Here is a 26,332-nt window from a genome sequence, read left to right as displayed (position 1 = left end):
TGAGGGGAAGGAAAGCACTGTTAACACCACATCTCTTTCGTATGTGGCCATGGTGACAGATGAGGTCTCCAGAAATGGGAGAAGGGTTTCAGAATGTCATAAACAATCTATACTAAGCCCGGCTGTAATTTTTTCATCCAATCTAGCAAGACATAAAGGTGTTACCAATAGGAATGAATATGTTCAGGTAACATGACACTTTCCAAAGATGATAAAACTTAGTCAACAAAGAATTTTAGTATACACTTACAGTGTTGTAAAGTTCTTCCAGTCTAGGAATGGTAAGGAATTTATGCATGCTTACTCCATTTTCAATAAGAAGTTTTACAAATGCAACTCTATCCATTACAAGAGCATCGAGCATAGCTTGTTCCAAGGATCCAACCTAAAAGAGTATCAAAATAAATAAATGTGTTTCACACATTCAAATTATACAAACAATTCTAAATGCAAGTCCTTAGGATTTATATACATTTATTACTGAACAGTTTTAGAACAAAATTTTTAAAATGCAAAACAGTAAAAGACTTAGGACTTGAGGTATACAGAGAATAGATAGAAAGTCCTCTGTAGAGCAGCATCCCCTAGAGAACATTCTGTAGGACAGCAAGGGTAACATGGGGGAAAACAAAATAAGAAAGAATCCATTATCAAGTAAATGTGAAGAAAAACACCTCAGAACAATGGTTCTCAATTTTTTTTTCTGGCCTCACATGTGGCATATACATATATGGAAGTGCCCAGGCTAGGGGTCGAATTAGAGCTACAGCTGCCAGCCTAAGCCACAGTCACAGCCACGTGGGATCTGAGCAACATGTGTGAACTATATCACAGTTCATGGCAATGCCAGACCCTTCACCCACTGAACAGGGTCAGAGATCAAACCCGCATCCTCATAGATACTTGTAGGATTCATACATTATCTGCTGAGCCACAATGGGAACTCTAGGTTCTCAAATATTTAGGAAAGGCTTTTTAGAATAACTGGGGCTATTACTAACATAATGGGTGAGGTCAAAGGATACCAGAAATAACGCAATATGCCAGACAGTCTCACTCAAAAAGAAACTGCCTTATATCTCAGACAACTTGGTATGATTCCGTTAGATTCTCAAAAATGAAAATCCAGTAATTTTGCTTTATATACAAACACAAAGTATTGTCATAAACTTTCCAAAAATACAACTACTATATAAGTCAAACAAGATTGTACTTATTTAACAGAAACCATTCACCATTAGAGAAAAATCACATCTCTTAACAGCAATATAACACGTGCCATTGGAGTTTAATGTAACGTGTGTATCAGTCAACATTTATTGTGGTCCCTTGCAAGTGTTTAGACACTCTTTTACAGAGTTCAACAGACCTTGAATCATATATTCTTAAATTAGAGGAGACACAAATACAGAAATTTCACTGAGAATCATTATAAAATCATCTTATTAATATTAATATTTTGATACTGATATTTAACATTGATATTTTAATATTATTTTGGTATCATATAATAAAAAACTGTGGTGAAAATCATACCAAAATCACTGGGTTTTTTTCACCTTTTTAAAAAAAGATTTTTATTTTTTCTATTATAGCTGACTTAACAATGTTCTATCAATTTCTACTGTACAACAAAGTGACTGAGTCACACACATATATATACACACACACGTATATTTTTTTCTCACATTATCCTCCATTATGTGCCATCACAAGCGACTAGATATAGTTCCCTGTGCTATACAACAGCACCTTTTTTTTTTTTTTTTTGTCTTTTTGCCAATTCTTGGGCCGCTCCTGCGGCATATGGAGGTTCCCAGGTTAGGGGTCGAATCGGAGCTGTTAATTCTGGCCTATGCCAGAGCCATAGCAACTCAGGATCCGAGCTGTGTCTGCGACCTACACCACCGCTCACAGCAACGCCGGATCCTTAACCCACTGAGCAAGGCCAGGGATTGAACCCACAACCTCATGGTTCCTAGTCGGATTCGTTAACCACTGAGCCACGACGGGAACTCCTGTTTTTTAATCTTACTCTGAATCTGTCTCCGGAAGTTTACAATATAATTACACAAATACTTTACAGCTGCTTTCACTACCATCTCTTTATCCAATCTACTCCTAATCTCTATTATTTTGCAAAGGATATGACTTCCAAAATCTTTTTTGAGTATGCAAACCAAATGCATGCCTTATAGATAATGGATGACCAGATGAAAGACATTTTCTGTGATTTTTTTCTTCACTCAGTTCTACTTCATAACCAACACTACACTTAAAAATGTAGCACAACATAAGAATGTAATACTTACTCATGTTCTCATATATTTACAGTCTGTAATTTATCACAGCATGTTATTCCTATTTTAAAGATTATTCACTACTTTCTCTTATCATACACAAGTCTGATTTGTTATTAACTTATTCTAACATTAACAACTTTTGCTCTATTGGTCCTTGGTACTCTCTCCATTTTTCTTATTCTGTACTTATAAGAGGTGCTCTTCTGTTCCCCATGGATTTTAAGTTACCAACAACAACATTCCTGTATTAGTTACGTTAAAGCTGTAGCATTTAAACCGATTCTATGTACAAATGAATGCATCTGATTACCTTTGTCTTTTATATGTTGCCATTCAAGAGCACTTACATACTGAAGTATCTATTTGTAGTATAAGTCACTCTTACTTCTCTATTTTCAATACAATTAGGGCCTTATACCATTTTTCCAAAAAAAAAATTGTGCAGGATGTATTTATAGAACTTCTTTTTCATACAATAAAAAAAGATGTAACATAATTTTCACCTTAAAAAAGAAATGTTCTGAGTTTATAATCATTGCTCTAGAAACAACAGAGCTTGACAAAATGTTCATACCTGAGAAGTTTTAGTTTAAAATAAAAAGCATTTCTTTATATCCTCAATGCATACTGAACTAACATCAAAAGAAAAAAAGTAGAACAATTGTCCTGTAAACTCTACATTTAGAGTGAAAGAAGTACAAAATCAAATAGAACATATGCATGAGATAAAACAAATACAAAAAGAGATGAAGGCTTTATTTAAGGAGACCAAAAATCCAATGAGATTATTCAAGGCAATAAAAGACTGGTTTACTACTGGGCATTTTACTACTACAGGTGATTAACATCCTTTCTCCTATAATTTTGTAAGAGGGGAAACAACTAAATTTTTTTGTTGGCTTTTTTTAGGGCCACACATATGGCACATGGAAGTTTCCAGGCTAGAGGCTGAATCACGAATGCAGCTGCCGGCCTATCCCACAGCCACAACACAGGATCCAAGCTGTGACTGCAACCTATACCACAGCTCATGGAGATGCAAGGTACTTAATTCGCTTAGCAAGGCCAGGAATTGAATCTGCATTCTCATGGATACTAATCGGGTTCCTTGCTACTAAGCCACAACAGGAACTGATAATTCTCAAGTATTATATAGGAAATGTATTTCCATGGTTTAGAAAAATCAAATACTACAAAATGGTATAAAATAAAACTTTCTCTCCTCTGTTCCTCATCTTTGCAGGTATTCCCATATTAACAGTTTCCAGGAAGACTCTATGACTACACAGGACATGTAGATATGCATGAATGTGTGCACATTGATAAAAAGAATTTGCCGCAATTAAGATAGTGCTATGTATACTTTTCTGCACTTTGCTGTTTACATTACATAGATAAAAAGGATCTAGTTCATCCTCTGTAAAGGGTAGATAATACTCCAAGGAATGGATTAACATTTAATTTCCCCAGCATCCTACTGATTCATACACATAGCAAAAATTTGTCAAGCACTTACAAGAGGCTGTGAATATAACAGTGAACAAAAGTGAAAAATATTCTTGCTTTCATAAAATCTCCTTAGAGTAATAAATAAATGGTTAAAATGTACCATGTAATCAGATAGTAAAAGCTATAGAAAAAAATGGCAGAGAAGAACATAGAAAATGATGTAACGGGAATTGCTATTAAAATAAGGTGAGCAGTAAAAGCCTAACTGAGAAGAAGATATTTGGTTTGAAGCCAGAAAGATAAGAAGATGCCAGCCCAGGTAGGCATCGAGGGGAATAATGTTCTAGACAGAAAAAAACAGTAAGTACAAAGCCTAAAGACAGGAACATTCTTGATATGTCCTAAGAACAGTTAAGGCCAACATGGCTATATAATAAAGAGCAAAGGGAATAGTGGTAACATGTAAGAGAAGAGATGATCTAAGATAATGGTGCAGATGATGTTAAGCCTGTGGGACAGACATCATAAGGACTCTGGACTGTGCTCTAGGAAAATAGAGTATGATACAGCTTATATTTACAAAAGGAAAGGAAGAATGAGAACAAGGAAAGCAAAAAGAATGCTATTAAACAACACAGAAGAAGGGTGACAGTAGACTGGACCAGAATGATAAACTGGATATTTTGAAAGTAGTCATGAAAGATTCACAAAAGAATTGATTGGATTGAAACAGAAAAGTTTAAAATGACACTTTTTTTGGTCTCAAAGTGGGAAGCTGTTGTGGGCATTTACTAAGTAAGATGGGGAAGACTATAGTCAAAAGTGGTCTAAACATCCAAGAGAACACTATAGTAAGTATTCCTGTACATAGAATATTGTTTCTTTTTCCTTTTTGCATTTTATTTTTAAACTTTTAACCAACTTTACCCATTTTGCTCATGACCCACACCGGCTTCTGGCAACCACCAATCTGTTCTCTGTATCTATAAGCTTGATTTTTTAAAAATTTCCACATATAATTCATATGAGAGATGAAACAGTACATCTATTTCTATCAGACTTGTTTCACTTAGCATAATGTGCTCAAGATCCATCCCATATCTCAAATGACAAGACTTCATCCTTTTCTATGTCTGAGTAATATACCATTACACACACACACACAGACACACACACACACAATTTCTTTATCTGTTCATTCATCAATGGACATTTAGGTTGTTTCCTTATCTTGACTGTTTAAATAATGTAGAAATAATGGGTGCCTGTATCTTCTCATTCATTTTCCTCAGATAAACACCCAGAAGCGGAATTGTTGGAACACATGTTAGTCTATTATTTAATTTTCGGAGGAACTTCCATAAAGTTCCTCATAGCAGCTGCAGTATTTTACATTCCCACCAATAGTGCACAAGGATTCATATTTCCACATCCGTACCAACACCTATTTCATATCTTTTCTATAACAGCCATTCTAATAGGTGTGAAGTGATATCTCATTGGGGTTTGGATCTGAATTTCTCCAATTATTAGTGATACTTAGCATCTTTTCACGTACCTGTTGACCATCTGTACGTCTTCTTTGGAGAAATGTCTGTTTAGATTTCCTGTCTTTTATTTTTTGGTTTTTAGGGCTGCACCCACGGCATGTGGAGGTTCCCAGGCTAGGGGTCAAACTGGAGCTACAGCTGTGGGCCCGCACCACAGCCACAGCAATGCGTGAATCGAGCTGCATCTGCAACCCACACCACAGCTCACAGCAATGCCAGATCCCCGACCCACTGAGTGAGGGCAGGGATTGAACCCGCATCCTCATGGATACTAGCTGGATTCATTTCCGCAGCGCCACAATAGGAACTCCCTCTGACCATTTTTAAGTTGTTTGTTTTTTTGCTTTTGAGTTGCATGATTCCTTTACATATCTTGAATATTAACCATTTATCAGACATATATGATTTGTAAATATTTTCTTCCATTGAGTACCTTGCCTTTTCATTTTGTTGATGGTTCCCTTTGATGTGCAGAAGCTTTTTAGTTTAAAGCAGTTCCACTTTTTTTTTCTTTTGTAGTTTTTGCTTTTACTGTCCCATTCAAAAAATCACCAAGACCTATATCAAGGAGCTTATTACCACATATGTTCTCTTCTAAAAGTTTTACGGTTTCAGGTTTTATGTTCAAGTCCTTAACTCATTTGGAATTAATTTGTGAGAAGTGTAAGACAGTGGTCAAGTTTTATTCTTTCACATATGGCTCTGCAATTTTCCTAACACAGATAATTGAAAAGACTGTCCTTTCCCCATTGTATATTCTTGGCTACTTCGTTGTAAATTAATTGACTGTATGCGCATGAGTTTATTTCTGGGCTCTCTATTCTGTTCCTCGGATCTATTTTATTTATTTTTATGCCAATATTACATTGCTTAAATTACTACAACTTTGTGACACAGTTTGAATCAGGGAGCATAATGCCTCTGGTTTTTCTTTCTTTCTCAGGATTGTTTTAACTATTCAGGATCTTTTGCAGCTCCATACAAATTTTAGAATTGCTTATTCTATTTCTGTGAAAACTGACATTGACATTTTGACAGGGACTACACTGAATCTATAGACTGCTCTGAGTAGTAGCGATATTTCAGCAATACTGTTTCTTTCAATCAAAGAGCATGAAATAACTTTCCACTTCTCTGTATCTTCTTCAATTTCTTTCATCAACATATTATGGTTTTTAGTACATAGATCTTTCACCTCCTTCGTGGGATTTATTCCAAGGTAATTTATTCTTTTTGATGCAACTGCAAATAGGGTTGTTGTCTTAATTTCTCTTTCAGGTATTTTGTTACCAGTGTATAGAAAGAGAACAGATTTTTCATATTGATTTTGTTGTTTTTTTTTTTTTTTGGTCATGCCCATGGCATGCAGAAGATCCCAGAACAGGGATCAAACCTGAGCCACAGCAGTAACACCAACAAATCATTAACAGCTAGGCCACCAGGGAACTCCTACATACTGATTTTGTATCTTGCAACTTTGCTGAACTCATTTACTGTTAGAAATGACAGATTTTTGGCCAAGTCTTTAGAGCTTTCTATATACAGCACCATGTCATCAGCAAAGAGTAATAGTTTTACTTCTTCCTTTCCAATTTAGATGCCTTTTTTATTTCTTTTTTCTTTTTTTTTTAATTTCCCAGGCTAAGGGTTAAATTGGAGCTGCAGCTGCTGGCCTATGCCAGAGCCACAGCAATGCCAGATCCAAGATGTGTCTACAACCTACACCAGAGCTCACGCAACACTGGATCCTTAATCCAGAGTGAGGCCAGGGATTAAACCTGCGTCTTCATGGGTATTAGCTGAGTTCGTTACCACTGAGCCACAACAGGAACTCCTTAGATGCCTTTTATTACTTTGTCTCGCCCAACTGCTGTGGCTAGGGCTTCCAATACAATGTGAATAAAAATGGCAAAGTGGGCATCCTTGTCTTGTTCCTGATCTTAGAAGAAAAGCCTTCAACTTTCACCACTAAATAATGGTGTTAGCTGTAGGCATGTCATATATGGCTGTGTTATACTGAGGTGCATTCCTTCTACCTACTTTGTTGAGAGTCTTTCTCAAAAAATGGATACAGAATTATGTGAAATGTTTTTCCTGCATCTATTGAGTTGATTATACAATTTTTTTTTTTTTTTTTGTCTTTTTGTGTTTTCTTGAGCCGCTCCCGCGGCATATGGAGGTTCCTAGGCTAGGGATAGAATCAGAGCTGTAGCCTCCGGCCTACGCCAGAGCCACAGCAACACGAGATCCGAGCCGCGTCTGCAACTTACACCACAGCTCACGGCAACGCCGGATCCTTAACCCACTGAGCAAGGCCAGGGGTCAAACCCACAACCTCATGGTTCCTCGTCAGATTCGTTAACCACTGCACCACGACGGGAACTCCTGATTATACAATTTTTATCATTCATTTTCTTAATATGATAAATCACAATGACTGATTTGCAGATCCCCAGAATAAATCCCACTTGATTATAATACATCACCCTTTTTAAAGTATTGTTGGATTCAGTTTGCTAATATTTTGCTGAAGATTTTCCAAAGCTGCTGCCTGAGGTCTGGCTTCAGTCTGAATCTAGGTGGTGAAATACTCCTGTGCCACAGTAGGGTGTAGGGAAAATGATAGGTAATGGCATATCCTAAAATATAAAGTACATCAATGGATAGATTGATAGATCATCCAGTAAGAAAATCAGTGAGAAAACATCGACCTTAAATAACATATTAAACCATATGAATTTAACAGATATATAGAGAACATTTCATTCAAAAGCAACAGAATACATATTCTTCTCAAGTGTACAGGGAATATTTTCCAGGACAGACCATATGAGGCCACAAAACAAGTCTTAATAAATTTAAGAAGACTGGAGAGTTCCCACTGTGGCTCAGTGGTAATGAACCCAACTAGTATCCATGAGGGTGCGGGTTTGATCCCTGGCCTCGCCTCAGTGGGTTAAAGATCCAGCACTGTCATGAGCTGTGATGTAGGTCACAAGACGTGGCTCAGATCCTACACTGCTGTGGCTGTGGTGTAGGCCAGCAGCTGCAGCTCCGATTTGACCCTTAGACTGGGAATTTCCACAATGCCACAGGCACAGCCCTAAAAAAGCCAAAAACAATTTAAGAAGATTGAAATTATATCAGGTATCTTTCCAAACACAATGATATGAAACTAGAAATTCATAACTATGTAGACACTGAACACCATACTACTGATCAATCAATAAATCAAAGAAGCAAGCAAAAGAGAAATTTAAAATAATACCTTAGGACAAACAAAATGGAAATACACCAAAATTTGTGGGATGCAGCAAAAGTAGTTCTAAGAAGAGTTCCCATCATGGTGCAGTGGAAACAAATCCAACAGTACACACTTGGATTCGATTCCTGGCCTTGCTCAGTGGGTCAGGGATCTGGCATTTGCCATGGGCGGTGGTATAGGTCACAGACATGATTGGATCCTGCATTGCTCTGGCTGTGGCATAGCCTGGCAGCTACAGCTCTAATTATACCCCTAGCCTGGGAACCTCCGTATGCCAGGAGTTCAGCCCTTTAAAAAAAAACAAAACCAAAAAACCAATTCTAAGAGGGAAGTTCATAGCAATAAATACTTACCTCATAAAACAAGAAAAGTCTCAAATAATCCAACTTTACACCTCAAGAAACCAGAAAAAGAAGATCAAACAATGTTTAAAGAGAGTAGAAGGAAGGAAGGAACAAAGATCAGAAAAAATATAAAGGAAACAGAAACAGAAAAGACAGCTAGAATGAAACTAGAGCTAGCTGTCTGAACAGATAAAATTGACAAACTCCGGGGTTCCCGTCTTGGTGCAGTGGTTAATGAATCCAACTAGGAACCATGAGATTGTGGGTTCGGTCCCTGCCCTTGCTCAGTGGGTTAACGATCCGGCGTTGCCGTGAGCTGTGGTGTAGGTTGCAGATGTGGCTCGGATCCTGAGTTGCTGTGGCTCTGGCGTAGGCCGATGGCTACAGCTCCGATTGCACCCCCAGCCTGGGAATCTCCATATGCCACGGGAGCGGCCCAAGAAATAGCAAAAAGACCAAAAAAAAAAAAAATTTAACAAGTTCTTAGCTGGATTCAGGAAGAAAAAAAGGACTCAAAATAAAAAATGACAGAGATGTTACAAGTGATTCCACAGAAATACAAAGGATCTTAAGAGGCTAATACGAACAATTATATGCCAACGAATTGGACAGCCTAGAAAAAAACAGACAAATTCCTAGGAACATACAACCTATCAAGACCGAATTATGATGAAAAAGAAATTCTGAACAGACTGATTAAGGATCCGACAGCTTTGCTGGTGAATTCTACCAAACATTAAAAGAAGAAAGAACTAATCTTTCTCAATCTCTTCCAAACTCATTTTATAAATCCAGCATTACTCTGACACCAAAATCCGACAAAGACACCACAAGAAAAGGAAATTACAGGCCAAAATTCCTCACAAACATAGATGCAAAGAGCACAACTTCTAAAACTTCTTTCGGTTATAGGATTTTTAGAGACCTATGCCCTATAAAAAACATGGTGTTTATCAACAGGCAAAGAGAACTTATTCAATTCTAAATGGATCTAGATGTTGCAGAAATGTTAGGCTACCGTCATTTTGCACTTTTGACTGACAGGTAAAATGTCAAGTTAGGTCACAATTCCAACAGATACTTTGTTATTAACTTAGTTTAATTTAACTACATTGCTTTTATAGACTATTTACATACCAGCCACTGCTGTCCATAAACAAATACATGATTTTTGGCAATGTCAACTCTATCCCATGCCAATGTAAGGATGAGCTGGTCAAATGCAGATGCATTAGTGCCTAAATAAATACAGAAAACAATTGACAAGTTCAATTAACTTATCTCCATTAAAATGTGAATACTTATGAAATCTCCCCTTCCCCTTCAATTAACTTACACAGCTGGTATCAGTCACTGTTCAGAGGTAACCTGCCTCAGAAAGATAAAGTAACCCCAGGGTTGAGGACTTTTATTTTCCAACTATAGAAAAGACACAGCCTCATTCATTGCAAACAATTCAGAATGCAAAACAATGAATAGAAAAGAAACATGACCTGTTGCTATCATAGCAAATAGTACTGAATGTTAATATTTTGAAAAATTTCCTTACAGGCACTTTTCTATACATATATTAATTCATACTTATATTTTTAATACTTTATGCAAAAGTGAGTCATAGTATACAAAGTATTCAATAGCCTGCTTTATGCACTGTACTTAGTTTTCAATAGTAGTAGATACAAAAAGTAAAAAGTAGTAATAAAGACAAAAAGACCAAAAAAAAAAAAAATTTACAATTGTAACTCATTTTTCCACGAAATACTCATCTTTTTACTACCAATCTTTTTTTTTTTTTTTTTTTTTTGTCTTTTTGCCTTTTTCTAGGGCCACTCCTGTGGCATATGGAGATTCCCAGGCTAGGGGTCAAATCGGAGCTGTAGCCACCAGCCTACGCCAGAGCCACAGCAACATGGGATCTGAGCCACGTCTGCAACCTACACCACAGCTCACGGCAACGCTGGATCGTTAACCCACTGAGCAAGGGCAGGGACCGAACCCGCAACCTCATGGCTCCTAGTCAGATTTGTCAACCACTGAGCCACGATGGGAACTCCAAGAATCCTACCCTTAATTTCTATCAACTAATACTTTATTACTATTAAACAGCTGTTTTTCAGCCAATTAAAAATATGATACATTCAACACATACTTAGCAGAATAATTAAGTTAGACTGCATAAATCCTGCAATGAACCTTAAAATTATATAAGATAAAAACAAAAGCAAATTTATTGTTGAAGAAAATGAACACTGTTGTATATTTTACAATGAAAAATTATTGAAAAAAATCAATTCCCAAACATTTAGCCAAATTTAAAAAAATCCTAACTTATATAAAAAGGCTGTAAATGAAAGCTTTTACAAATAAAAGATGCTAAGCCTTACCTTTAAGCAGTGCAGTTAGTATTGCTACATCTATATCTTGATGTTCATCTGATCCAATGTGGAAAACAGTAATCTATTTAAAGATTAATTCATAATATTATGTCTTTACATTTTTTAAGTCACATAGATCACAAAGTAATTTCAAACTACACAGCCAATACATAGTTTTTTTGGGTCAGAAATAATTTCACCACAACCAAAACCCCCAAAATTAAAGAATTTGTATTATTTACCAAATAAAATTCAAATATATTCAAAATGTTTATTACATTCTTTTTTTGACCTATTTATTTCCATTACTAGAATAAGCAATTTATGATCTGAGGCAAGAGATTACTAATCTGACTAAATCCCATTGTTCCTGCTACAGGGTGAATTTAATTCAAATAATACATGTGTTCTTTTTTTTTTTTTTTTTTTTTTGTCTTTTTGCTATTTCTTTGGGCCGCTCCTGCACCATATGGAGGTTCCCAGGCTAGGGGTCGAATCGGAGCTGTAGCTGCCAGTCCACGCCAGAGCCACAGCAACGCGGGATCCGAGCCGCGTCTGCAACCTACACCACAGCTCACGGCAACGCCAGATCGTTAACCCACTGAGCAAGGGCAGGGCCCGAACCTGAAACCTCATGGTTCCTAGTCAGATTCGTTAACCACTGCGCCACAACGGGAACTCCCCAATACATGTGTTCTTGAATGAGAAGTGTTTTGTTGAATTCTCTTACTGGAAAGTTATTTAAAATTAATTGAAATATAATACCAGGTGAAAGGTTTTTATTTAATAACATTTCATAAAGAAAAAAAGTAGTTATAATCCAAATACAAATTTTTCAACTAACTTCATTTTGCAGTGCATAAAAATTAAATGCATGAAAGAAAACAGCAAACCATACTATGTTTTCATCTACCAACTTACAGAGTTGTTAAAAATTTTTTTTATAAACCTAAACCCATGTCTAGATGACTGAAATTAAGAACTGATGTTTAATTTAATAGTTTTTTCCAAATATATTTTAGGGAAGCCATTACCAACTCTTATTTTAGAGTTCTTGGAGGAATTCCCGTCATGGCTCAGTGGTTAACAAATCTGACTAGGAACCATGAAGTTGCTGATTCGATCCCTGGCCTTGCTCAGTGGGTTAAGGATCTGGTGTTGCCATGAGCTGTGGTGTAGGCTGCAGACACGGCTCAGATCCCGCGTTGCTGTGGCTGTGGTATGGGCTGGCAGCTACAGCTCCGATTAGACCCCTAGCCTGGGAACCTCCATACGCCGCAGGGAGCGGCCCTGGAAAAGGCAAAAAGACAAAATAAATAAATAAATAAATAAGAATTCTTGGAGTTCCCATCGTGACTCAGTGGTTGACAAACCTGACTGGCATCCATGAGGATGTAGGTTTGATTCCTGGCCTTGCTCAGTGGGTTAGGGATCTGGTGTTGCCATGAGCTGTGGTGTAGGTCACAGACGTGGCTCAAATCCAGCACTGTTGTGGCTCTGGCCTAGGCCGGCGGCTACAGCTCCGATTCAACCCCCAGCCTGGGAACCTCCATATGCCACAGATGCGGCCCTAAAAGACAAAAAAAAAAAAACAAAAAAAAAAAAAAAAGAATTTTTGGAGATCCCGTCATAGCTCAGTGGTTAACGAATCCGACTAGGAACCATGAGGTTGCAGGTCTGATCCCTGGCCTTGCTCAGTGGGTTAAGGATCCGGTGTTGCCGTGAGCTGTGGTGTAGGTTGCAGACACGGCTTGGATTCGACCCCTAGCCTGGGAACCTCCATATGCTGTGGGAGCAGACCAAGAAAAGGCAAAAAAAACAAAAAACAAAAAACAAAACAATAAAAAAAGAATTCTTTCTTGGAGTTCCTGTTTTGGTTAAGCAGGTTAAGAGCCTAAGTGTCCATGAGGATGCGGGTTTGATCCCTGGCTTCACTCAGCAGGTTAAGGATCTAGCATTGCCACAAGCTGCGGCATAGGTCACAGAGGCGGCTCAGATCTGGTGTTGCTATGACTGTAGCATACACTGGCAGCTGCAGCTACAACTCAACCCCTTGTTTGGGAACTTCCATATCTCGTAGATGTGGTTCTAAAAATTAAAAATTAAGTAAAATTTAAAAATGTCTTCCTTGATCCAGGATATAATCTACTCAGGCTTACTTACAATGCTTTTCCTAAAACAGATATGCAAAACATGTCTCAAGAATGTATAAAAACTGTAATCCTTCTGTGCTATCTCTTAGACTGAACAAAAGTAATATATGACATCTTTACACGGTTAAAAAGAGATTTTAAATCCAAATTTTTAAAAAAGTATTTCTTCAATTTAGAATTTGCTTTGAATGAAATAAAAGGCTATTTATTCTGCTGAAATGAAATCTACTTACAAGCTCCTTTCTTTTCATACACTCCATCAGTGTCTGAAATAAATGAACTGCTTCACTTTGGCCAAAGTTAAAAGTTTTTTTGATGGTTGAAATAATATCTGGCTCTGCTGCATCAGGAAGATTCCTGGAGTAAAAAGGAAACAACCACTGATTTCAAATTTCATTACTTGCAAGATCTAATATCAAGTACCAGTGGATCCAGGCAAAACACTTAAAGATACTGTATTAGTATTACATACTTGACCCTGAGTGAAATTTTCTCCTTCAAGAGACTTCCACTATAAGTGATAGTGTGGAAAATGGAATGGAGTTATTTTCCTCTTTGAATTAATCTGAATTCTTTTCAGCAGTGCTGTTAACCTCATCAGTGCTCACATTTTATAAAATGTTATAAAAAGATAATTTTAAGATTTTATGGTATATAAAGCAATTCACCAAAATGTGTTAAATACCAACACATTTGCATTTTTTTCTCAGTAGAGAATATATTTAATATAGCTCAAAAATATAGTGATATAATATAAAATATAAAAACATGAAAATTCATAGTGAAAACTGAATCAGTCTTCCCACGGTCTTTCATTGGTCCGTTCCATCTCAACTGCTTTCAAGAAACACTATTACTGCGTGTAACTTTCCAAGATCTCTTTCTATAATTACAGTTATCCCTTCTTTTTTTCTACACAAAAGGAACCACAATATACATGCTATTATTCATTTGCCTTTTTTCACACATATATTTTGGTATTCTTCCCAAATCTAGTATACAGATTAAAATCTTACTTGACTACAAACTACCTCACTGTGTAGATGTACCATAAATTATTCATCTAATCCCCTTAAGAGATGCTCTATATTGTTCTAATCTTTTACAAACCAACTGCAAAAAAGGAAATTGATATATGTTACTTCACATGTATACAAGTATACCTGTATGAACAATTACCAGAAATGGAACTATTAGGTCAAAAGATACGTGCCTCTATATGTTTAATAAATCTTGCTAAATTGTCTGCTACAAAGACTGTGATATTTTAATTCATTTCAATAATGTGTCAGGCTATCTCTTCAAGACTTAAGGTACCTTCATGTTCATCTAACATGAAATGAATCTAACAGTCTAAAAACCAAGGCCGCTTCACAAAAAAATTATTAAAAATGTTGTAATCATATACTTACCCCCCTTCTTCTGTTTGTTTATGAAGATATGCTAGTAGATCTGCAGCTCTCCCTGTTCCTTCACATACGACAACTGGAACAGGAGGACTTTCCTGAAGGTATTCTAAAACTGTGAGGATAACATTTGGCCCGCCTTCAAATATAAGTGCCACCACAGGGACACCTTGACCAATTCCTTAAAAAGAGTAAAAGATTAATTATCATATTAGGGAAAAATGCTGTAATTTAATCTTATATTTACTCAAAAACGAAATTAAAAATAAAAATAAAAAGTAAAATTTCTTATTAAGACCATATTGATTTAATTTTAAGTACTCAACATGATAGCTGATATGGTCACTGAAAAGCAATAATTATTTTATACATTTCACTAACTGAATTCTTGACAAGAGATTAAAACACCAATTTGGTTTTTAATTTGCTTTTTAATATTGCATGAGTTAAACTTCTCATATATGTTTCAATCACTTTTAAAATGTGTTTCTGATTCCAAATGCACTGAGTAAAGTCAGGATTGCATAAACAGAGCAATAAAATCCAAAACCTCTATAGGAATAAAAGAAAAATTTAATGAATACCAATTTTTGTTATTGTGATAATTTGCAATGCAGTGAAAGAATCGAAAATATAGGTAACTAGAAGATTCCAGAATATTACTAATTTTTAGGAGATGGATGTATGAGTCCATCATAATCTGAAAATAGTGTTCTATAACTTTGTATTTCCACTTCATTTTGTCATAGAGCTCACCTTCTTCGTATTCTAAAATTACAAAATTTCTTCTTTTTGAAATAAAAATCTAGATGTTGGAGTTCCCATTGTGGCTCAATGGAAACAAACCCAACTAGCATCCATCAGAATGCAGGTTTGATCCCTGTCCTTGCTCAGTGTATTACGGATCTGGAGGTGCTGTGAGCTGTGGTGTGGGTCACAGACTTGGCTCGGATCTGGCACGCTTGTGGCTGTGGCATAGGCCAGCAGCCATAGCCCTGATCTGACACCTAGCTGGGCACTTCCATATACCATACCTGAGGCCATAAAAAAGAAAAAAGAAAAAAAAAATTGATGTTGAAACAGCAAATCTGACTATGGTTGGAAAGGAAGACCAGAGTCAAGAATACCAACTTTTTAAGACATGTGTACCAAAGAGTGATACCTACTAATGTTATTAACTTTCAGCAAGGTCTTACTTTACCATAAAGTATGTTTTTCCTCCTCAACCTTGAATTTCAAAGACAAGTATTGGAATACATCATGAATTAAAAATATCTGTATTCCTTGAGGTGCAATGGGGTTAAAAAGAAACAAAGCTTACAATTTTTGTGGCTTTGGCCTTAACATCTGAGTACTTATTATCAGACTTCCTTTCCTGGGTCTTCTTATTTTGTGTAAAGTCAGTCATTCCTGGTTGTTTGGTATGTTACTCCGTTATATAAGGAAATGAGCACTTTGAAAACACTCTTTTTTTAGAACACTCTTTTTCAAAATTAACACAGCCAAGAATCACTTCAATAATAACAAATGTATAAATTCCCTTACTAGCATGAATTCTTTGCTGATTAATAGTTTTTTCAAGTTCTCTTCTTAGTCTGACTTCTGCCCCATACTTTCCAACAGTGCCATCATCCACCAATATGAAATGGGAATGTAGATTATTCAGAACATTCAATTTGCTCAGAGGGTTCAATAACGTTTGGTAAGGAGCAACCACCTAAACAACACCAAACAGGAGAGTTAGTGGGAAGGATTAAATATAATAAAATATAAAGTAAAAACAAATTTTGAATAATCTGTAAAGGCAAATAAATTCTATTTCTGCCCAGCAACAAATAGAAAATGTAAAAGAATATATTGAAAAGCAAAAGTCAAAAAAAAAAAAACAAAAAAAACCATTCGGGAGTTCCCGTCGTGGTGCAGTGGTTAACGAATCCGACTAGGAACCATGAGGTTGCGGGTTCGGTCCCTGCCCTTGCTCAGTGGGTTAACGATCCGGCGTTGCCGTGAGCTGTGGTGTAGGTCGCAGACGCGGCTCGGATCCCGCATTGCTGTGGCTCTGGCGTAGGCCGGTGGCTACAGCTCCGATTCAGCCCCTAGCCTGGGAACCTCCATATGCCGCGGAAGCGGCCCAAGAGATAGCAACAACAACAAAAAAAGACAAAAGACAAAAAAAAAAAAAAACCATTCAACTCTGCCATTGTAGTGTAAAAAAAAAAGCATACATTTTTAACCTGCTGAATATTATTCGAAAATAGGGTGAATCATACAATCATATTTTGGCTCTTACTGAAGAAAATACCACATTTCATCATCCCATTCAAAGGAAGCAGCAGCAAATAAGCAAATAAATAAAATAATGTAAAGAAACTATTAGATTATTAGTGAATACAGTGTAATATATAAAGAACACTGAATAAAAGCAATCAAATGTCATATTGCTATTTTTTCCAGCCATAAGTAAATCTTTAAAAGTGATGCTAGAAATGTAACTGCACTTGAAAGTGATCATAATTCAGTAATTTCTATTTAATAATCTCTTGAAAAATACCTATAACCAATTTACATTTCTTTAACCTACTTGACCAAAACACCAGCATCTGATTACTACTCTTACTGACAATATAATTAATCCTTAATGTCATTAAAAATGTAATTAAAGACTGGCATACTATGGAAAAGATGTGAAATAGTTATATAAAAAAAGGTAGAAACCAAAATGTACTAATACTGTAAATGACAATTGTTTATATCTTTGAACGCATTTTTGAAAGGATCATGGTATGAATATTTTAGGCCGACTTCATGCTACTCTTGCTCTATTTTTGCTTATACATAAGTTTCAATGTAAGAAATTTTAAAAAGCATGCTTACATCTCTCCCAACAAGATCATTTCTGTTTTCAATCACTCCCCACGGAGCTATTCCGATGGTGCAAATCTTTCGAGATGATCTGGAAGCATGTTCTTTAAGGGCATCACCAACATGTTTTGCCACGCCTGTTCATACAAAATTTATTTAACTTTATTTGGAAGTCCTTTTTTATGTCTGAAACAATCCTATGCTCAATCTATAACATTAAAATCTGTGATAGTTTTCTTTACACATATAAGATAAAAGGCAACAAGGTCCAAAAGACAATCTTATAAAAGATAACAGGAGTTCCCATCGTGGTGCAGTAGTTAACAAATCCGACTAGGAACCATAAGGTTGTGGGTTCGATCCCTGGCCTCACTCAGTGGGTTAAGGATCCGGTGTTGCTGTGAGCTGTGGTGTAGGTTGCAGATGTGGCTAGGATCCTGTGCTGCTGTGGCTCTGGCGTAGGCTGGCAGCTACAGCTCCGATTCGACCCCTAGCCTGGGAACTCCATTTGCGGGGGGGGTGGGGGGGGTAAGAAAAAGCAAAAAGACAAAAAAAAAAAAAAAAAAAAAAAGATAACACAAGGACAAAAAAGAAAAACAAAACTCCACAATGTCAAATCACTATAACTTCCTGAAACACATTTAAAACTTTTACCACGTTATTAGGCCTAGTCCTCTCTTAGATTCCTCATGTAAGTGTAGTTTTTGTTACTGCTCTATACATCATCTAAAAACAAAAGAGCATGGCTCAGGACTATAAGCAAAACACACACACAAACACTCACACGGAAGAAAAAAAATACAAAAGTTTTCCGAGTCAAAAACTGGAAGGAAAATAGAAAATACAATTCAAAAGAACACTTCCCATTAACATCTCATTATCACTTTTTATGTGCTAAACTGTATCCTCCCCATTCATACGTTGAAATCCTAACCCCAGTACCTTAGAATGTGACTCTATTTGGGAAAAGGTCCTTTAGGTTATCATGTGAAAATGAAGCTGTTCATCCATCTGACTAGTGTCCTCATAAAAAGGGGAATTTGGACACAAAATATGCACAGAGGAAAGGCCACGAGAGGACACTGTGAGAAGATGGCCATCTCTATGGAAGTCAAGGACAGATGCTTCAGGAAGAACCAAACCTGCTAAATAACATCTTTGGGTTTCTAGAACTTGTGAGAAAATAAATTTCTTTTGTTTCAGACAGGTTACCTAGTCTGTGGTATTTTGTTACAGCAGCCCTAGCAAATCAAGGCATCACTCAATTTGATTCAACTTACTTTTTTTTTTTTCCTGCACTCACGGCATGTGGAAGTTCCTACGCCAGGGATCAAACCTGTGCCACAGTAGCAACCCAAGCTGCTGGTGACAACGCCAGATCCTTAACCTGCTGCACCAGAAGGGAACGCCCAACTTTGGTTTTTATATTAGATCTCACTCCTCACATGGATCATGGAAATAGCATCTTCACTAGCCTTCTAATTGTTGCCTTGCCTATTCAGTTTATTTTCAAACCATCACTCAAGTGATCTTTGCTCTTGTCAACTCTCTGCTTAAAACCTCCCCTTCTCGGGAGTTCCCATCGTGGCGCAGTGGTTAATGAATCTGACTAGGAACCATGAGGTTCCGGGTTTGGTCCCTGCCCTTGCTCAGTGGGTTAACGATCCAGCGTTGCCGTGAGCTGTGGTGTAGGTTGCAGATGCGGCTCGGATCCCACGTTGCTGTGGCTCTGGCGTAGGCTGGTGGCTACAGCTCCAATTCGACCCCTAGCCTGGGAACCTCCATATGCCGTGGGAGCGGTCCAAGAAATGGCAAAAAGACAAAACAAAACAAAACAAAAAAATCCCTCCCCTTCTCATTCACTTATATGATGACCTGTTGCCCCTGCTATTCCTCCTCTTCTCATTCACTTATACGATGACCTATTGCCCCTGCTATTCACCACCCCACCTGATGACAGCCCTGCCACCAACACACACCCATAACTTCCTGATCTCATCACCTAGTACGCTTTGTCTGTTCCACTCAAGCTGCACTGGACCCTTCTTACTATTCTTCCAACACCTGCTATTTCTTCTCCCCACATGCTCTACACCGTATCATTCCTATCTTGCTCCTTTCATCTCCTTCCATCTCCATGCAAATATCCCTCATTATCCCTCCTCTGTACTTCATGTGTCTCCAAAATACTCATCATCTAATTTATTATACATCATTTAGTTATCTGTTTGTTTTCTACACTTCTCCACCAGTATATACGCTCCATGAAGAAAAATATTTTATTTTGTGGGATGATACATTTTCAGCAGCCAGAAGAATGCCCAACACAAAGAGGTTCAGGAAACAGTCACTGGCCTTGTACACTGTCGGGGATGTAAGTTGGTACAGCCATCATGGAAAACAGTATGGAGGTTCCTCAAAAAACTAAAAATAGAATTACCATATGATCCAGCAACCCCACTACTGGGTATACCTCCAAAGAAAATGAAAACATTAATTCGAAAACATGTATGCACCCCAATGTTTGTAGCAGCGCTATTTACAAGAGTCAAAATATGAAAGCAACTTAAGTGTCCACTGACAGATGAATGGATAAAGAAGAGGTGGTGTATATATACACAATGGAATACTACTCAGTCGTAAAAAGAATGTAATTTTTGCCATTTGCAACAACATGGATGGACCTGGAGGGTATTAGGCTTAGTGAAATGAATCAGGCAGAGAAAGAAAAAAAAAAAAAAAAAAAACAGTCGCTGGAATTCCTGTTGTGGCTCAGTGGGTTAAGAACCCAACTAGTCTCTGTGAGGATGCAAGTTCACTCCCTGGCCTCACTCAGTGGGTTAAGGATCTGGCATTGCTGCCAGTTGTGACGTTAGGTAGCAGATGTAGCTCAGGTATGGCATTGCTATGGCTGTGGTATAGGCTGGCAGCTGCAGCTATGATTCGACCCCAGCACTGGAACTTGCATATGCCCAGATGCAACCATTAAAAAAAAAAAAAAAAAAAAAAGTTGCTGACAATAAATTAGGGTTTTGCAAGCTAAGTAATAACTATATTTTACTTTATATTAAAATTAATTTGCCTTCCTTATATCCAACCTGTGTATGTGATAGAGAAGACTTAGAATAAAAGACTATAGTATATTAAAAATTAATTTTAAGAGCTATTTCTTACCACTGTCTAGGCAATGGACTGCCTTTCTTCTCTCAATTTACCAGTACAAAGTGACAACACTTTGCTCTACAGTAAGGGGTAAGCAACCTTTTGTGTAAAGGGCCAAATTGTAAATAACTTAAGGCTTTGCAGGGCATACAATCTTTGTCAGAACTACTCACCTCTACTTTTGTAACACAAAAGTTATGGTACAAAACAATAATTCAAAAAGAAGTGACCGTGGGTATGTTCCAATAAAACTTTTATTTACAAAAACAAGGAGCAGGCTAGATTTGGCACATGAAGCCATAGCTTTCAGACCCTTATTCTAGAGCATATTATTATTTAACAAGAATCAATGAAAACCAAACACTTTTTTCAGTTAGCATTTATATTTAGAAACTGTAGATTATTTAACAGAAGAACTGAATATATTTATATTCAGTGTTGACTATTATTTCAAATATCTAACTGCTAGCACGAAAAATATACAAATACACCAAATAAAATTGATATAATTACATTACCTGTGTTTACTCCTCCAGTTAAAATCCAAGCTCCAGTTGTAACTGCAGCTTTGATAAGACCCTTTCCAAGCAACTGTTTAATTCGTGGGTGAAGCTCAAATTTCTGCATGCCACCGTGTACAGAGATAACAAGTTTGGGTAATTCCATTTGCCATTCTTTCAACAGAAGTTGTAGAATGACTTCAGGTTTGGTGTCATATGATAGCCGCACATACTAATAAAAAAGATTTTTAATAATTATAATAATTGAATGTTTATAGAGTTCATAATGTAACATTATATAACTTATGAAAAATTTTATTTGAATCAGATTACTATAGATTTCATAGGCTACTTTTAACATATTTACACTCCTAGGAATAAACAATAGCAAATGATTTTAAGGATGGAAAATCATATTGCCAAGATCTACAGAAGTAGTGCACTCCAATTTTTTCTTTGTTTTGTCCACACCTGCCGTATGCAGAAGTTCCAGGGCCAGGGAGTCAAACCTAAGCCACAGCAGTGACAACGCAGAATCCTTAACCATTATACCATCAGAGAACTCCTAACTTTTAAACCTCAATTTTAAGACATAAAATTGTTACTTTCTGTTTATATAAACTCAATTACCATTCATATGATACATAAATTTATCCATACTATTTACTGCCTTAACTATGAATATGCAGTGAATGAGAAGTGTTTACAATAGATACGATGATGAGAAAAGGGAAAATGAGAGAAGAATAGTCAAGACATGGAGGCTTTTATAACTCTTGCTCCTAAGAGAGGTAAATACTGAATTATCTGCTTGAAAGTTTTTATCAAAAATCTACATCATTTATAATAGAATTGTGACTATGCAGTAAAACAGCGAAGATATTTTTAATATAGATGACTGTTTCCTTTACTGGAAGTAACTATGGATTTGACTCACAAATTACTGAAAATAATAAATTTTGCTCAGTATTTCAAGGTATTCAGATGGAATCACCAGTTTAATTTTTTGAAAAATCATTCCATAGAAAATAAGCTATCACATCTGTGGAACAACTTCCTTTAGTATGAAAGATTTAAAAAATTTATCTGTTAAGTGACATCATGATACTTACTTGTTCTGACTATTCTAATTCATTTTCTTTATCTGAAGCACCTACAATTTAGCTCAGAAAAAATCTAAAATATTCAGATGTTGGAAGAAAAACACTTTTAATTCTTTCTAATAAAAGAAATATATTGCCTATTCTTTTACAAATAGAGTTCAAACACCAGGAGAAAATATCCCAAAATATCAGAATTATACAAAACAGACAACTCCAGAACCCCTCAAGAAGGATTTGCAATGAGATTTGTTCCATACTAAGTTTTCTGCATTAGTTTTGTTTAACTTATTATTATACATGGGTACATTAAGTAATGTTTGGAAAACTGTCTAAAATTAATTAAAAAAAAGTTTAAAAGACTGTGAATAATAAATGAGGAATTCCATCTCCAACAATAATGGACTAGGTTGTTGCGGAGTAACTCTACCCCTGGGAACTAGAGAAACCAGAAAATAGATAAACAACACCTGTGTAAAGGCACTGGCGAGCTACCAAAGCAGTGACAACTTATGGCATCAGGATCCAAGAGAACAGAAAAACCTGGAGACACAGACCCACCATTTGGCACTTCTTACCAAATCAAGGCAGGAAGGGAAGCAGGAAGAACAACATAAAAGGTAAAATGTTGGTAAGTCTAATGAATAATAATTATATTTGGGGGCTTTAAAATACACAAGGAAATAAATAAAATTCATGCCAATAAAAGTACCTAAGTCATGAGGGAAATAAATGCAGTGACAAGTATTCTAAAGTTTCTTACACTGTCCAGGAAGTAATACAGGTTCTAATTTATAATAGTAACAAGTTAACAATGCATTTTATAGTATTTTCATAAGATTACGCTAAAGAATAGAAAAATAAGTTAAGATGCTAATAAGAAAGGAAAGAGGAGTTCCCGTCGTGGCGCAGTGGTTAACGAATCCGACTAGGAACCATGAGGTGGCGGGTTCGGTCCCTGCCCTTGCTCAGTGGGTTGACGATCCGGCGTTGCCGTGAGCTGTGGTGTAGGTTGCAGAAGCGGCTCGGATCCCGAGTTGCTGTGGCTCTGGCGTAGGCCGGTGGCTACAGCTCCGATTGGACCCCTAGCCTGGGAACCTCCATATGCCGCGGGAGCGGCCCAAGAAATAGCAACAACAATAACAACAACAAAAGACAAAAGACAAAAAAAAAAAAAAAAAAAAAAAAAAAAAAAAGAAAGGAAAGAAAAAAAAAAATCCAAGAAGACACATGAAAAAAAAGGAACAAAAAGTGAAATAGAAGACTAAACTTAAAAAAAGGTTCAAATCACCAAGATATAAAAATTCTATATTTGTAAGCACCTATATAAAGAGCTTCAAAATACATAAATTACTAAAACTAATTTTCTGACACACGTATTATTTAAATTGTCAGATAATAAATGTATATTATTTAGATAACAAGGTAAATGAAGTAAAAAACTCAAATATGTGAGATACCTTTGCTCTGTAGGAATGAGAACCCCCTTGAAAATTTATGACTCCATAAGCATCCGTTGGGCTCTGTTCTGTATGCTTTTCCACAGACCACTCTTCTAATGTCTGATTAAAATGGTCACCCAATTTCACATCTGAGTATTTCATGGCAAGACTTGCGGTAAAACAAGCATGTTGCTTGACCAAGCGACCACAAAAACACCTAAAGGAAAAAAATAAAAATTTAAAAAGACCTTTTAAAAGCTTACTCAATGAAAAATTGTATTTAACTCATGCAGAGTATGAAAATAATCTGACTTTTTGATTTTAGGATATCAGTAAATTAATACTTTCACCATAGCATTAAAAGAGTGTTAATACATTAGCATTTGATGATGTAGTCTTCTAAATTTAGTTTGGGGCATATATTCCCACTAGATACGCAAAACAGCATTGGAGATTGCAGAAATAAGCATTAGTGAACCTAAAGACAGATCAATACAAATATCTAATTTGATAAAAAGGAAAAATTATTTTAATTAAATAAAAATAAAAGTACAAAGAAGTACAAAGAGAACCATATACAATGAAAATATCCTTCAAAAATGAGAATAAAATAAACATATGTTCAGATAAACCGAGCTAAGAAAATTCATCTTTAGTATAACTGCATTACACCAAATGCTAAAGGAAGCTCTTCAGCCTGAGTGGAAAGACACCAGATAGAACTACCCATCTAGAGGAAGGAATGAATATGACTGGAGATTGTAAAACACCCCAATATATCTAAATGAACTCATTCTATGCATTTTTGCTCCTAGTCTACCAACCACAGACCTTCTTATCTTCCTCTTTCATTTCTTCATCACATAAAGAATTACTCTTTAATTAGCTGCCTAAGTAACAAATTCAAATATAATCCTCAAATCTTTCCCTTTTTTCCATATACCCACGAAGTTCTATTGAGTTAATCTGATTAATCCCTTCAAATATGCCTACTTCTCTTCATCACCATAGCCAGTACCTTAAATTTGGACTCTCATTACTCAAAAACCTTCCAAATTATTTTTTTCTCTCAATCCATTCTCCTCAATATGTCAACTGCTTTTAAGGGGGGGAGAAAGAAAATCTGAGCATGTTACTTCTCCATATAATAACCTTTTAATATGAACTCAAAACTGTGGCATAGTACACAAAGAGCTTAAATGATCTGGCCCTCCTTACTTCTCCAGACTCAGATCTCTCTCACATCCATCTTATATTCTACAGTGCAGTTTCCTGATGGAACCGTAATTTCTTTCACTGACAGGTCTTCCCACACCCTGTTCTCTGCCTAAAATCCCTTTCTCTCAATCTTTACCCAACTAAGTCACATTCAACTACGAACCATGCTCAGGTGACTTCACTTGAGTTTCAAGCAGCTCTGCCTGATCTTCATCTACCAAATCTGAGTAAAGTAACCCTTAAATATAAAAAACCTGTGAATACCATCCCAGTGTAGTCTTACGTTTTTTTAAAACATTAGTTCTATTTTTGAAAACTTGTGTTACGTTATGAAACTTTACCTGACGAGTTGCTGACAAATTTGACATCCTGGAAGGCATCTATAAAACAAAGTAAATCTATTACTTAAATGGAAAAAAATTCTTTAGTTTAAAACTATAAACTATATAAACCATATAAAAGTATAAAACAAAGGGAAATTATATATTTAATTTTCAGTAGATATTACAAGTCATTTATACTTTAATTTATATATTCAAAAACCTTTTAAACTCAGTTTTCTTATTTTAAATACTGTTAGTTATGACATAAAACCCAAAAACTGTAAGAGAAAAGACTGATAGATTTACCTACCTAAAAACACATTTCTATGTAGTAAAAATATGTCACTTATAAAATTTAAAGATAAACTGAGAAAAAAACATTTGTAGACAAAAGGTAGTTTCTCTAATATATAAGGAGCATCATCAAATCAATATAAAACAGGACAGTATAGGGAGTTCCCTGGTGGTCTGGTGGTTAGGATGGCACTTTCATAGCTGTTGCTTGGGTTTAATCCCTGATGAGGGAACTGTGATCCTGCTTCAAGTCACTACATGCTGTGGCCAAAATAATAATAATAGGAAAATATATGAACAGATAATTCACTGTAAAAATGTACAAATGAAAAGGTATTTCATTAGAAGAAAATTTAATTTTTTAAGACACTGTCTTAGTGAAAATAAAGAAGTAATCTTGTAAACTCTCTATCAAGAGGAGAACATTATTTTGTTCTTTTTTATGGCTGAGTAGTATTCCATTGTGTATATATACCACATCTTCCTGATCCAATCATCTATCAGGGGACATTTGGGTTGATTCCATGTCTTGGCTATTGTGAATAGTGCTGCAATGAATATGCAGGTGCATGTGTCTTTTTTAAGG

General features: G+C 36.2%; 1 protein-coding gene across 10 annotated transcripts in view; it reads right to left on the bottom strand.

Annotated features, from left to right (window-relative positions):
* Positions 1–26,332, bottom strand: part of TRPM7 (transient receptor potential cation channel subfamily M member 7) — a 104,110-nt gene that overhangs the window by 60,310 nt on the left and 17,468 nt on the right. For 6 of the 10 annotated variants that reach the window (XM_013993003.2, XM_021095609.2, XM_084970328.1 and 3 more), the window contains exons 3-12: positions 25,471–25,509; positions 23,930–24,128; positions 21,388–21,601; positions 17,720–17,844; positions 16,391–16,562; positions 14,852–15,026; positions 13,673–13,796; positions 11,296–11,368; positions 10,049–10,149; positions 251–385 (exon numbers count right to left, since the gene is read on the bottom strand). In XM_013993003.2, coding sequence (XP_013848457.2) covers positions 251–385; positions 10,049–10,149; positions 11,296–11,368; positions 13,673–13,796; positions 14,852–15,026; positions 16,391–16,562; positions 17,720–17,844; positions 21,388–21,601; positions 23,930–24,128; positions 25,471–25,509 — 1,357 coding nt within the window. Of the gene's footprint in view, positions 1–250; positions 386–5,803; positions 7,523–8,395; positions 10,150–10,792; positions 11,369–13,328; positions 13,797–14,851; positions 15,027–16,390; positions 16,563–17,719; positions 17,845–21,387; positions 21,602–23,929; positions 24,129–25,470; positions 25,510–26,332 lie in introns of those variants that run through there. The other 4 variants (XR_014811474.1, XR_014811475.1, XR_014811476.1 and 1 more) reach the window with 4 other exon arrangements.

The sequence above is a fragment of the Sus scrofa genome, chromosome 1 (genome assembly GCF_054392235.1).
Source record: "Sus scrofa isolate SSC_HxYL_T2T_F1_AM1 chromosome 1, Sscrofa_HxYL_maternal_Yorkshire_Landrace_v2.0, whole genome shotgun sequence".
NCBI classification, from domain to species: Eukaryota; Metazoa; Chordata; class Mammalia; order Artiodactyla; family Suidae; genus Sus; species Sus scrofa.
The sequence above is the reverse complement of the archived record's forward strand: the minus strand, read 5'-3'. Positions and strand labels throughout refer to the sequence as shown.